This window comes from Penicillium daleae (genome assembly GCF_028827525.1).
Source record: "Penicillium daleae strain IBT 16125 chromosome Unknown utg000005l_segment0_segment0, whole genome shotgun sequence".
Taxonomy (NCBI): Eukaryota; Fungi; Ascomycota; class Eurotiomycetes; order Eurotiales; family Aspergillaceae; genus Penicillium; species Penicillium daleae.
This window is the reverse complement of record NW_026623153.1, coordinates 1,923,716-1,937,732: the sequence shown is the minus strand read 5'-3', so window position 1 is coordinate 1,937,732 and position 14,017 is coordinate 1,923,716. Positions and strand designations below refer to the sequence as shown.

The following is a 14,017-nucleotide window of genomic DNA, read 5'->3' as shown; positions in this document are numbered from 1 at the left end:
AAAAACTGCCCCTTCTCTCCCCTTACATAAAAAAGTCTACTATAATATAGTCTAGGTTTAAGCAAGACAAAGAAGGGTAAGAAGGAACCAAACACTACAGAATAATACGACCAAGCTGAACTTACTAATTTCAATTGACGAGAAACATACATGGTAATACTCGTTGAAAGACGCAAAGAAAGACATATTAGAAGACATATTCTTTGACTGTGAATAAAATTACCCCAAGTCCTGGTATTCAAGAAAACTAAATAAAGCGCTCATGGCTAATTGCATATGTAAATATAGTATAAAATGAGGATGGAGATTCCTCCATCCCTTTCTTTCCTGGCTTCTGCAAGACCGGTGATTCAGGAAATAGAGCAAACTATTCATTAACTATTCATGCAGACTAATATACTAGAGCTGTATCTGCCCTCAATTACTCGCCTAACACACAGCCTCCAAGACATCAATAAGCCAGTCATATCAAATAGTCATCCTTCAAACATGACGGCTTCAATCTTCTCTCTGCAAGCCTACTGCACATGCTCCACAAGGGTAGTCTCCTGCTTCTCGTCAGCACTTGGAAGGACATTGCTATCTCCGAAAAGCAAATCCATCTGTTCAAGAGTCTTGCCCTTAGTCTCCGGGAAGAAGAAGTAGTAGCAAAACATGGCAATGATGTTAAACACGAAGAAGACATAGAAGTATCGGAAACCAATGTTGGTCAGCGCAGTGGGCGAGAACTGTGCGAAAACCAAGTTAATGGTCCAATTGGTGAAAGTCGTAAGGGAATTACCCTGGTTGCGAATATCCACAGGGAAAATCTCGGCAGGATAAACCCATGAGATGATACCGATGAAGGTGTAGAAGAAGCTGAAGACAAAGTTCATTGCAACCATGGCCCGGAGCTGGTTGGTATTGTGCTCATTGTAGTGCTGGGACATGGCAGCATTGCAAACTAGTGCAAGGCCCATTCCGGCAGAGCCAATGATGAGAGGCTTGATTCGTCCGACTCGTTCCAGTGCCCACAGACCGCCGGTGCAGTACACGATGGACAGGGCACCGGAGATGCCAATGATCATCAGGGTAGTGTGTGTATCGAACCCCAACGATGCATAAATTCGTGTCCCAAAGTAATTGACGACATTTATACCTGAGAGAGGACCAAATGCTTGAACTCCACAGCCCAGAATAAGACGACGGCGCCAGGTAGGCTTGGTCAGGATCGAGGACCAAGTGATTTTGGTGGATGCACGCTCTGCCTCGATGGTTTCGCGGATTTCCTGGAACTCGAGCTCAATGTACTGATCCTTCTCAGGGGTTCCATCACCATGTAATCTCTGGAGAGTAGCAAGGGCCTCGTCGTGACGGTCTTTCTCCATCAACCAACGAGGGGACTCATTCAGGAACCATACACCCGAAGCCAAGATGATACCTGGTATGCACTGGAACGCCAGAGGGAAACGCCCTGTAATATAAAAACGTCAATGAGGAAGGATTCTTTTCATATCAAAAAGAAGGGGTTTCTTACATTGGAAGGGTGTGTTGATGAATGAACATCCATAACCCAACCACTGGGCTACTAGAAATCCCCAACTCAACATCCACTGCAACAAGCCTGACATCATACCACGTGACGAGGCCTCGGCCATCTCACCAGCATACATCGGGACAACAGATGTGAGCATGCCAACTGCGACTCCGGCAATGAATCGACCGATGATGAGCATCACCATGTTGATCGCACCCGCCTGCAGAGCACACCCAAAGATCGAGATACATGCTCCGGCAAAGACGGAGAGCTTTCGGCCAAGACGATCACCAGTGAAGACATTAATGATTGTTCCTAGGATTGCACCACCCTGGAATGCCGAGACCACGCCGCCAGTTGTGTTGTCGTTGGGGTTGGAGAAGTACTTGATGAACTCGGGCTGGCCAATAGTGGAGGTAATGATACCACTATCGTAGCCGAACAGGAAACCTGCAGCGATAAGCTATTAGAATAATGCAAACGGATAATCATACTCATAAAACTAAGTCGTACCTCCAATGGCCAAGAAGACGGCCGACAACAAGGTAGTAAGCTTCATATTGAGAGGACTTAGAGTCACTGATTCTGAACCAGATGTTGCATGAAAAATTTCACTCAGTCTCTCTCCCTACGGGGCACATTATATACTCCACACGAGCGATCACTCCAAAGTACTGTACAGCGGGGCTGATAGAAGCGAGACAGCTAAAGTTTTGCGCCTCCCCAATCTTCGAATCGTTTAGCGTTCAGTTGGGTTGACGCGGCTCGGACAAGGAACGGAAATCCCGGCGCAAGGGCATGGTGCTAAATCCTGACAAGGTTTGGCGAATCTTACTCCACTTCTCGGTATAGATCAATCCCGACTGCAAACTCGACCTTTTGCCTCCTGCGTTTTCGAATGACCCGATGTAGGAGCTCGCACCGCTGGCACCGGCCCTGTTGAGTGGGGATTAGTCAATTAGGTCTTGCGTTTTAAGCCACCGAATACTGGCCAATCAACGGGACGGGGCCCCGGTCTCACCCTGTCCCCACTAGGTACCTACTCATCGGGTGCGATTATCGAAGCGAGGCGAAAGATGAAAGGTTGGGGAGAGAATATCGTGCTATCGCAGTCAATTACAGCGAGACCCGTTGGTACGATGTTTTGGTTTGCCCCTTGCGACGCGTAAACCGCCGAGGTCGCATCTATACACGGTCGTCAATATGCAGTATCTGCGCGAGGCAGATGTGATGAGATTTGCACTAGAGAATTGTACAAAAACGGCACTATTGTGGAAACTTTTAATCTCCATTCTATAGAATCTAGAAAACATTCTCAGATACTATGGTAATTACTGTACTACTCATCAGGGTGATTGTATGACAATCTTGTAACTGCCATGTTGAACTTGCAAATGCTCACCATCCCTCATAGTCTTCACACCTCCTTCACGGGTGATTTCCACCTCTTGTATATTCGTCGGAATCTTTACAGTAGCGGTAGTTCCAAAAGGAACACGAATGTCAAGGGTCACGACCCTCTTAGTATCGCGCTGGAACTTCACTTCAATCAAACCAAACGGACTATCCACTGTGCCCTCGACGTAATCAAACTCCGCTTCATAAGGAGGATCGATCTCAAAGGTGCGATAGGCATTCTCCACAGGCTTCAATCCTAACACGGCAGCGTAGAACCATTCATAGATGGTACCGAGCATGTCGTGACATTTGCTGCGGCATTCATCCTGGAAGAACTCTAGAAGTGTTGTCTCCCCACGGCGAAGGAAGCGCATGTATGAAGGGTGCTCCTCCTGTCGGGCCATTTGAAGGACAAGATCGGGGCGCTTAGCATCCGCCAGGGTTTTGAAAAGGAAGCGCAGACCAATCTCACCGGCTCGGATCCTCCCATCGGAGCAATCGTCCACGAAGGCGGCCATGACATCCTTCTGGTGTTCGGCAGGTACTAGACCAAACTGCAATGCCATGGCTTGGCCGATGGCGGTGCGATCCCGTTCGGGATAGTTGTCCAATGAAGTATAATAAACGTATGGACGAGATGGATCATCTGTCACGAGGAGGTGCTGATTGTAGACCTTGTAGATCCGAGATGCCCATTGATTGAACTTCTCTGCCTCGTTAACCTTGCCGAGCTCCCGAGCCATCATCTCGACGCATTGGAGGCATCGATAGTAAATGGCAGTCTCGATGTTAACCTGGTGATTACCAAAGGCAATGTCGCGGCCCCAATCACCTAGACCATGTTCGATCAGACCACCACGGCGCTCTTTCGTCTTCATGTATTCCATGTAGCACACTGCAGCTGGATATACTTTGGCAATGACGTGTGTAGAGCCGTAGTACCGAAGCAACATGTCGGGCAGGAAGCAGAGAGCACAACCCCAGCTGATTGTATCATGAAGCGGGCCGCACATGTAGCGGATCTCGGGCGCCATAGTGGGTACAAGGCCATTGGGCTCTTGGGTGTCAAGGATATCGTCAAGGATCTTGGTGTAAAGAGACTCCATGTCGCGAACGTATTGTGTTGCAGGTGCAAGAAGATGAGTGACCTCCAGCCAACCGAATTTCTCAATTTGTGGACAATCGGTGTGGTAACTGAAAAGATTGCTGTTGAAAGTCCAATAGAGAGCATTGAGAAGGGAATTCACATCTTCCTTGTCTGTCTTCATAGTGCCGAGTCGCCGAGCAGCAGACGAGATATGCCGACCAATAGCGGAGTGAACGACAGGTAGGCCTTCTCCTGCAGTCAATGAAACACCTTCAATCTGGATATACCGAGCGCTAGTAAAACTGAAGTCTGGTTCCCACATTTCAGGGTTTCCAGTACCAGCGAGATATATTCTGGAGAAAACACCTGTCTCGAATTCCTTGAACAGAGGGTCGGGCATGAGTACGGTGCCGTCTTCCTTGACAGTTTCGGAGTATCTAACAATAACCTCGGAGCCGGAGGCACCCTCAAGTTGCAGCTGTACCATGGTGGATGCATTTTGACCAAGATCAAAGCAAACAACCCCATCTTCAGGACTGTAGGTCCTCACAGGCTGGAAGGTCTCATGCAATACCACTGGCGGCTGTGTCTGGTAGAAGATATGGCCTCGGGGACCAGTTAAGGGCTTAGCTGGAACCCAGTCACTGTCATCAAACTTGGATGTATCCCAGTTGGTGGGATAGAGTCGGCGATCGTGAGTTTCCGAGGCATAGATGTTGGCAAGTGTGGTTGCACTTTTCCGTACCCGCCAAGTTGGATCAGAGATGAGTGTATCGTGACTCCCATCATCGTAGAAGAGATGCAACTCGCAAAAGAAGCAGAGCTCATTGCCATATCGAACGTAGGTATTGTCTTCATACATTGGCCAGAAGAAGCGATCGTCGCCCTTGTCACCAGCATAGAATCCATTGCCCACATGAGCACCCAACACGTTCTCGCCAGGGCTCAGATGAGAGGTCACATCATAAGATGTAAACTGTATTCTTCGGTGGTAGTTGGTCCAACCGGGATCTAAGCGATGATTGGATGCCGGCTGGCCATTGACACTCATATTGAAATGGCCCAAGCCAGAAGCAAAGAGGATAGCGCGGGTTGGCTGTTTTGCTAGCTGGAACGACTTGCGGAGATAGATGGGTTTGTCGCCTCCATCACCAATCCAGATAGCCTTCCATCTGTTAGCCTCATCTTCGAACCATGTACGGAAGATGAGACTGGAGTGTGGCATGTATGTTTGGTTCATGCTGTATGGAGGCAGTAGACGAGATCGAGGATAGCCCGTGAAGAAATGCTGAATTGGGCCATAGTGAACTTGTTGCTCATTATCCCAGACTCTGACTTGCCAAAAATAGCTGCAGGTAGACTTGAAGCCATTGGAGGGCTTGCATAAAACGTTGCGTTGCTCATTGCCCTCCACACGCCCAGAGTCCCATGCAAGTCTCGATACATCCGGTTCAGCTACTTCAAGGAGCTTAGAGTCTTTTACCAGCACGATGCGATAGGCAACTTGAACAGCACTCTTGACACTGCTTGCCAGCACCCAGTAGAAGCGTAGCTCGTCGGTATCGATGCCGAGAACCTCATGAAACCCATGAATGCCACAGCGTAAAAACTCCATCGTGAACAGGGATCAACCTTGACACGGATCTCAAACTGGGTAATTAGACAGAGTTCAGCTGCCGGAGGTGTGAATACAAAAGACCCCGAATCAAGCCTCGAATTCCCAACCAGCCGATTCAAGACTAAACGATTCGAGCGACTTCGGCATCTCCGTAGAGTGGAGTCCTCGGGCGATTTGCGCCCGAATCCTCGCTTTCCCGACTACGTTGCGGCAAGCGGGGAAAGCGGCGACTGACGAATCGGCGCTTGAGAACGCCGCTAGCGTAGCTTTGGACTAACTTTGAATAAAATAACGCAGAAAGCCTCATACGATTGGCCCAGTGCACGGCATACCCCGGGTTGATGAACGTTCGGGCATGCGGGAGACCTCGTGCATCTGCCGTTGTCTCGTTCCGATGATTATCCCCGCAATTTCCCCACACTCATCCTGCATACGGCGATTTGCGTCAAGTGTGCCTAACTTGGAGCGGTAAACGGAGGGGTCATATCCTGGGAAATGAGCCGTGGAGGATAGATTCCAACGTTGTCAACAAATGACAGTCGAGACACTTGCAGGCTTTTCCTGGTTGCGCCGCAAGGATTCTCCAAATTACTATGGTTGGCTTGCTAAGTGTAATTGAGATAGAGATTCTCCTAGCCAAGGCTACACGTAAAACCTAGCAAACACATCTGCTGTCCACTTTCGGATAGACTCCCACGATGTTTATTGTATTGACTACAGGCGTAGACTTGATACCATTGCATACGATATGATATAAACAGTTTCCAGCTTCACCTGCCTTAGTCTGGGGATATCTGTGGTATTATTGACTGCTGGAACTTCAATCCAGCTATAATGCGTTGGAGATCTGCCTTTTTCATCTCTTGTATTGGCATTGAAGGGGCCTTGAGCGCCCCAGGACGCCTCTCGCAGAACACCAAGTACGTTGACTGGAAGACGTTTAAGGCGTACGGTGTTAATCTTGGTGGCTGGCTTGTCCAGGAGTCAACTATCGACACCGTCTGGTGGGATACCTACTCTGGAGGAGCTGCAGATGAGTGGGGTCTCTACGAGAATCTTGGCTCACAGTGTGGCTCGGTGCTGGAGATGCGTTACGCAACCTGGATTACAACATCCGACGTTGATGATGCAGACAGAGCTGGTGTGACTCTGCTGCGTATTCCGACAACATACGCTGCTTGGATCAAGTACCCTGGCTCGCAACTTTATTCTGGCAACCAGAAGGCATATCTCAAACAGATTGCTACCTATGCAATTGAGAAGTACGACATGCACATTATCCTCGATATCCATGGCCTACCTGGTGGTATTAATGGTCTGACCATTGGAGAGGCCGATGGTCATTGGAACTGGTTCTATAATGAGACCAACTTTGACTACTCTATTCAAGTCGTCGATGCGGCTATCTCCTTTATTCAAGAATCTGGCTACCCCGAGTCTTTTACCTTCGAGCCTATGAATGAGCCCGCTGATAACGAAGATCTCTCCACCTTCGGCACTCCAGCTGCTCTCTCTGACTCTGGCGTAGCCTGGGTTCTCAAGTACATTCACGCCGTGCTGGATCACGTTGGGAGAGTGAATAAGAAGATCCCCGTCATGTTTCAGGGCAGCTTTAGGGGTGAGAGTTACTGGTCTGCCAATTTCTCCAGCAACGCAAACCTAGTCTTTGATGTGCACAACTACTACTTTGCGGGCCGCACTACTACCTCTGCTAATGTGCCGTCATATATCTGTTCTGATGCCAAGGCAACTCCTGGAGACGGAAAGTTCCCCACATTTGTTGGCGAATGGTCAATCCAAACTGTCTATAATAACACTTTCGCGCTACGGGAGCGCAACCTCAATGTGGGTCTTGCAGCATTCCACAAGTACTCACACGGTGGTTCTTACTGGACGTGGAAATTCTCGGAAAATGCTACGGTAGATGGCCAAGGCACGCAGGCAGATTATTGGAACTATAAGTACTTTGTTGATAATGTTTATATTCATCCGGAATCGACCTGGAGTATTGCTGAGAGGATGTATAGTACCACCACTTTGGCGGCTGATTGCGGCCACCAGAAACCCTTTATTGCTTATTTGACCACTCTATTGACCGTCCTGACACTGCGACAGATCCGCCTATACGCATCCTAATTAGGCCATTCAGGCTGATTTGTAATGACCGTAATAATCAAAAAATCTCGCCCATAGTCTCTCTTGTTGCTGGCCATCTTTCGAGTCCTCTTTTCAGTCCTCTTTTCAGTCCTCTTTTCAGTCCTCTTTTCAGTCCTCTTTTCAGTCCTCTTTTCAGTCCTCTTTTCAGTCCTCTTTTCAGTCCTCTTTTCAGTCCTCTTTTCAGTCCTCTTTCTCCTCTCGTTGTTTTATTCCTTGTAGATGACCTTATGTTTAATTATCTTAAGAGATGACTATCGAGTAGAGGGTCTCCTACGGTCTGGATTTTAGTTAATAAATATGTAATTTCTTTTATGATCCCTTCGTAAATAGCAATTCTAACTAATTCGGGATGTAGGATAAGCTTGTATAGGCGAAATACATGCCCTAGCAAGTGACTTAACAGAAATCAGGACATTTGAGATTCTGATAGAGTTATTGGACTTGGTCAAATTCAGGATTATGCTAGACTTTCTGCCTTGAGTAAAGGGTTTATAGTGAGTGGCCGCAATCAACTGCGAGCGACATTTTTGGCCAGAAGTGAAATATTGTACCAAAATGGATGTAATTTTTCAGGTAAATCTAAGTTTTGTTCCAAGCCTGTTTAAAAACTTGTAATTTCACTGGGAGCCATTCTTCGCATGGTAGAAAGTCGCAAATTCGGACGGCGCTGCTAGGAGCTCATCGGGTCTAGCATATTCCACTAGCCGGCCGCGTTTCATGAGCGCAACTCGATCATAGCGATCAACATAGCGAAGCCGATGAATAACAGAAATGACTGTATGGGAACTAAATTCTCGCTCAATGATATCTTGCATTGTGGCTTCGGTCTCCCAGTCCACGCTAAAGCAAGAACATGATCGCGTTAGCACAATCGAACGAAATATAGGTACGAAATGGGAAGAATTACCTGCTCATAGCTTCATCCAAAACCAAAATTGAACTCTTCATAACCAACGCTCTGGCAAGAGCGAGCAACTGTCGTTCTCCCATTGACCAATTCGAAATCGACAGGGGCTGGTCTAACTCCCCACCACCAGCACAGTCTTCGCGCACTTTCTTCCAGAGTCCGACTGCTTCGAGTGCCCGAATAAGGGTCGAGTCAGGAACGGGGTTATCTTCGAGTTGTCGGTCCAGATTGAACCGCAATGTTCCGGGCATGAAGAAAGGTTCCTGGGGTACAACGTTGATTCGAGAGCGTACCGTGCTGCAAGACAGCGTGGAGAGGTCTATATCATCCAAGGTAATCTTACCATCTCGCAATTCAATCATTTGCAACAGTCCCAGAATGAGAGATGTCTTGCCACTGCCTGATGGACCGCAGACAGCAATTTTCTGACCAGGCTCAATAGTAAGCGACATCTCGTTCAACACTGGCGGAGAGTCGGGTCTGAATGCGAAGGAATTAGTTTGATATTAAAGAGGGGAGAATTGTTCCTTTCAATAGCCTACCCATATGAAGCTGTCACACGTTCGAAGGTCAAATGTCCACGGTTGGGCCAGTTGGGTGGAACAGCCGCCAATTCACCCTGATGTTGTTCCTCTGACGGGGTACTATCAACAAAGTCCTGAATACGAGCGACCGCTCCAATTGAAGTCTCTAGAACAGTCCATGACTTGATGAATTGCATAAGATCCTGATTGAACACGAGAATCAGGTTGAGAGCAACACCAATCGAGCCTGCACTGAATTGACCCCTAAGAGAGACCACCAGCGAGACGAGAACAACGGCGAGTGCCATTACGATACAGTCCAAGACTAATTGCAGCCATTGCCGGATGCAGAATAGCATGTAGAATGGCTTTTGCGATTGGTTCAACAGCTCTTGGAGATGATTTTGGAATGGTGTCTGCCATCGCATAGCTCGAATGACATTGATGCCTTGCATGGTTTCCACGAAGTGGGTGAATAATGGAGACTTTGCTTCGATATCGAGCAGACGTACTTGACGAGAGGTCCGCAAGTAGTAACTTTGCACGAAGAAGAGTATAACACCGAGGGCGGGAACCGTGATCGTGAGGTATTTACCCAAAATGCATAGTAAAATGAGTTGGACCACACAGTTTGCAAATGCTTGAAAGCAATGTTAGACAAGCCCATTCTTGTCAAGCATAGATTTGGCAGTGCACTTACACATGTTGGTATTGATTGCCTGGATAGGAAGGTCCATGTCGACGAGCTCCAAGTCTTGGCTGAATCTATGGAAACATCAGTTGCACTTTTCCTCGAAGTCTTAACTGATAGTCTCACCTATTAGTTGTTAGACCTGCGTCAGTCTTCTGGAAGAAGCTAAATGGTGCACTAGATGGTATCACAATGTCAGTTGTTATTTTTAGCAATCATATTTTAGAGGAAAACGTAAGCTCGTACCTCAGAGTGGCCTTTAGCAAGTGAGAGTGCATATTACGGCCCGTGTTACTGATGATAGGAACGAAAAGGGCCCTAAAGAAGTTGAGACTCGATCAGTCACTGGCGAAACATTTAGGGTAGGAATCACCGACCAGCATGAAAAGACAAGACCACAGATTGAAATCCCAATGAGCAAGGCATATATCCCGATATACCTATCCGGACGTTGGTTGGGATTTTCTCTCGTTCGCATTGGACCACTGTTGCAACCAAATGGCTGTTCAGAGGTTAGAAAGTCACTCGGCCAGAAGAAAGAAGTACTCGTTCACTCACTCGAAAACCTATCCGTGAATCCGCAGATACAGATAGCTGCAACTAACATAATCATGATGGTCCATCCGGCAGATTTGAAATAATAAGAATAGACGGACCATTTTCCGTCACGGCGCGCGTTATTGATCTCAACTGATTCTTCTTCTACCTGACTCAGTACCCTATCAAGATGGCTCCAGGGCATTTGCTTTGAAACCTCTGTAATTTCCTGGCTGGAAGAATCGTCGCTGTCATCGTTGTGATGGTCCTGTGGCAAATCGGGCTGCACTTCCTCGTAAGATCCAATCTTACGTAGCGTACCATTATCAAGAACCACAATTTTGTCAACGTGTGGTAACAGGCGATGATTGTGCGTTGCGAGCATGACTGTTCTGCCAGATTTTCGGAAGTGGCCATCTGATGCCATCAGACGGGTTATGATTGCAACGACAGACTTGTTGTCGAGGCCACTGAATACATCATCAAGAACCAATGTCGGAGCTCGGGAATACACAGCTCGAGCCAATGACTGGGAGACGTCAGCTATATCGCAAGAAACGTTGATCAGGATAACCTGCTGGTGAGTGACCTACAATTCTTTGTTTCTGACCACCACTCAATGTTATGCCTGAACTTCCAGCCTTGGACAAATCGCCTCCAGCAATGTTTTCAAAGTCGGTCTCCAAGACACAAGCCCAGATCACAAAGCTGTACCATTTTGGGTCATAATTCGCCGGTCCGACAATGTTTTGACGAATCGTATCATTCATAATCCATGGTGTTTGTGGGCAATACGCGACGCTTGTTGAGAATGGTGACATTGACCCGTCTCTTAGTGTTGTTTCGCCCAGTGAACTTTCCAGGAGCGTAGTCTTGCCGCTCCCGACTGACCCAATTACAGCAGTGATTTGCCCCTTTTGAACAGCAAAATTAATACCATGAAGAGCATGTTGTCCAGTTTGAGTCCATGAAAAGCTGGCATTATGGAACTCGATCACAGATGTCGAGGATGTACCAGAGGACGGGTGGGCGGAGAGCTCCATCTCGTCGCTAGTATTCGCAGCATCAGGTGATATTTCCATTGGTGCCTTGGTGCAGTACTGCTCGATACGACTAAAACAAGACACGGACTCCCATAATGATGGAAGTGTCTGAATGAAAATGAGCAGTGGGTCCGTCATCAGTGAGATCAACGATAGTGAAGTGAACATTCGGTTTGCCAGAAGGGACTGGCCTCCCTTGACGACCTGGATGATCGCATATATGGCAAATGTGGCAAAGGGTGCAAATGTTACGGGCATATTGGCTGTTTCAAGCTCTCGGTCAGTAGCTTGTCTCCGTGAATGGGTAGGAAGACCTACACAAAACTACCTGCCAGATCAGCAAGACACGGAATTTCTGTGATACTTGCAATTCCACCTGACGTAGGTTGGAAACACAAGCATACAGCTTTTCGCCCAGGCCTAACATCTTGACAGATTTCATATCGTTCAACATGCTGGAGGTGGTACTCAAGCGAGCCTGGACTCGTTCAATCCACCGTTTCTGAGCCGTGCCAGACCTTTTTGAAACCGGGATGGTCGCAAGAACGACAACTAATAGATTATCAGCGTTTATTCAAAGATTTTTGGTGTGAAGCCGTACTGAGTGAAATGGCTGCAGGGATCACGGAAGCAACACCCAACTGGCGAGCCAGAAGGAAGACACCTATAGACACATCGACTGGACCCGCCCACGCCTCATGGATACTCCAGAAGTGCCTTACGATGCGCTCCACATCTGTTCCCATGAGAGTGATGGAAGATTCCGATTTAAATTCGCCAGCGTGCATCTTGCTTGTCTGTCTGTAGATCAACGAAATGAGGCCTGCTCGAATAGTCGTGTTGAAGCGGAATGTCTGGCGCCAATATGCAGCGGTAGATATCTAGACGAGAAGTTCAGTCCTGTCAAGTCACACCAGTTGCGAGCATGTCAACGTACGGCCATCCCTAGATACGTCAATACAAACGCGCCCACCAGAGCGGGTCCGTAGTATCGGTTTTCCGATGTCGACGAATCGCTGATGAATTCTAAGGTCGCAGAAATAAGAAAAGGCTGGCAGAACTTGAATACCGTCAGACATAGTCGAGGCACAACTGCACTGACGAATGGCCACATATATGCACGAAATGTTACTCGGACCAGTTTGTATTTCTGTGTATTTTGACCTGGAAAAGACTTATTGAGCGAATATCTTATCAATATATACCCATGACCACTTACTCTTCGACCAGGCTTTGTGAAGTCGGGCCTCTGCTGGCCCGCCTTGTAAAGAACGGTCCACTTCCGGCATGTCATGAAGGGCGAGGATAGAGGAGAAACCACTCTGGAATAGTGGAAGAACCCAGATGAAAAAGCTACGAACCCAGAAGCTGGAAGTATACTCTTTGCTTGACTGTCGATACGCCAAGCGTAAAAGTTGGGTTTTATGGATTGACTCTAGGCACAGCACGCATGCCGTGGCGATGGTAACTAATGTCCACAAAATTGCCTGTAATTGGACAACTGGCGAAAGCAGCCATAGGGTACGTGCTCGAGGGATGGCGAGAACGGTGGCGATAAAGAAGTAAAGTACCATAATATCCGATGGACGGACAGAGCGCTGATCTTCTAGCCATGAAAGCAACGCAGCTGCAGCCACGGCAAGCAGCTGTAGAACACTCGCTGCCAGCGATGCATCGGTGTGTAAAAACGAGATTTCTTGCTGGAAAGCTAAGTGTAGTACGTGGAATATCAACAACACGGCGAGAGTTCCCTAGTTAGTTCGGATTAACTTTACGGGGATCACAACGTATGTTTCACGATCGGGGCGTCACCTACCAGTTTCCACGTCGCAAGCCGGTGCGATGTGACTTTGATCGGCGCGCGAATCAGTGATGGGAGACGGCAAGCCGCCAGCAGCAAAAATGTGCCTGCTGGTAGAACAGCGAAGATGGCATCTTCAAAAAGCAGGGTGAAATCAAATGGGCGACACTCTTCAAGTACTCGCGGTCCGAAAACATTGTCGCTACCCGCTGGACATGACATGGCTGCGAAATGGTGAGTGAATGTTCAGAAAGCGAGAAATCTCGGTCGCAAAGCAGCTTCAAAAGGGCGTCCTTCGCAAGGCTGGCCAACACAGAGGTTAGCTTTGCTCCGACGGGTCCCCGGGCTGGGCATCCCTCGTGGGATTAGCTTCACTGCGCGGGGTGGCTTATCGCATTCTGGGGCGGAGCGCGGATTGGTTCTATACCGCAAGTAACCCTGGAGCGGGGAGCATGCCTGCGACCCTTGTCGGAGATGGCCAATAGAGGTGGATTGTTGAGATAGCGTCATCACTTTCTTTAGGTTGAGTAGGTATCTATTCAGCTGCCTGATCGTGAGGCTCAAATATGGGAGTCATAGCTTCTTCTCGTATCTTCGTTGAGAAAAGCAGGTATACAGAATGTTGACGCCTGAATTCTAGAGTCTTGGCAGAGGTCTTGCGGTGGGTTTGAAATCTTGATCATCCAAGCCATTAGGCATTAAAATAGAGTCAGAAGGAAGAATTGAGCGTGAGAAAAA

At 48.0% G+C, this 14,017-nt stretch overlaps 4 protein-coding genes across 4 annotated transcripts; 1 reads left to right on the top strand and 3 right to left on the bottom strand.

Annotated features, from left to right (window-relative positions):
- Window positions 1–518: 518 nt before the first annotated feature.
- N7458_004951 (sugar porter family MFS transporter) lies at window positions 519–2,075 on the bottom strand (the record flags this gene model as incomplete). Its single annotated transcript, XM_056908333.1, has 3 exons — window positions 519–1,453; window positions 1,517–1,966; window positions 2,030–2,075. 3 exons carry the CDS (start codon window positions 2,073–2,075, stop codon window positions 519–521), a joined length of 1,431 nt encoding a protein of 476 aa, XP_056766951.1.
- A 787-nt stretch (window positions 2,076–2,862) lies between these two features.
- Window positions 2,863–5,616, bottom strand: N7458_004950 (alpha-L-rhamnosidase; the record flags this gene model as incomplete). The annotated part of the gene is made up of 1 exon (XM_056908332.1): window positions 2,863–5,616. The coding sequence occupies one exon, from the start codon at window positions 5,614–5,616 to the stop codon at window positions 2,863–2,865; it is 2,754 nt and encodes a 917-aa protein (XP_056766950.1).
- Window positions 5,617–6,453: 837 nt separating this feature from the next.
- On the top strand, window positions 6,454–7,755 carry N7458_004949 (uncharacterized protein; the record flags this gene model as incomplete). Its single annotated transcript, XM_056908331.1, has 1 exon — window positions 6,454–7,755. The coding sequence occupies one exon, from the start codon at window positions 6,454–6,456 to the stop codon at window positions 7,753–7,755; it is 1,302 nt and encodes a 433-aa protein (XP_056766949.1).
- A 638-nt stretch (window positions 7,756–8,393) lies between these two features.
- N7458_004948 (putative ABC multidrug transporter) lies at window positions 8,394–13,501 on the bottom strand (the record flags this gene model as incomplete). The annotated part of the gene is made up of 14 exons (XM_056908330.1): window positions 8,394–8,616; window positions 8,684–9,163; window positions 9,226–9,847; window positions 9,908–9,972; window positions 10,025–10,075; window positions 10,145–10,216; window positions 10,349–10,400; window positions 10,457–10,964; window positions 11,029–11,741; window positions 11,797–12,030; window positions 12,080–12,359; window positions 12,416–12,642; window positions 12,698–13,229; window positions 13,295–13,501. The coding sequence occupies 14 exons, from the start codon at window positions 13,499–13,501 to the stop codon at window positions 8,394–8,396; spliced, it is 4,266 nt and encodes a 1,421-aa protein (XP_056766948.1).
- Window positions 13,502–14,017: the final 516 nt, after the last annotated feature.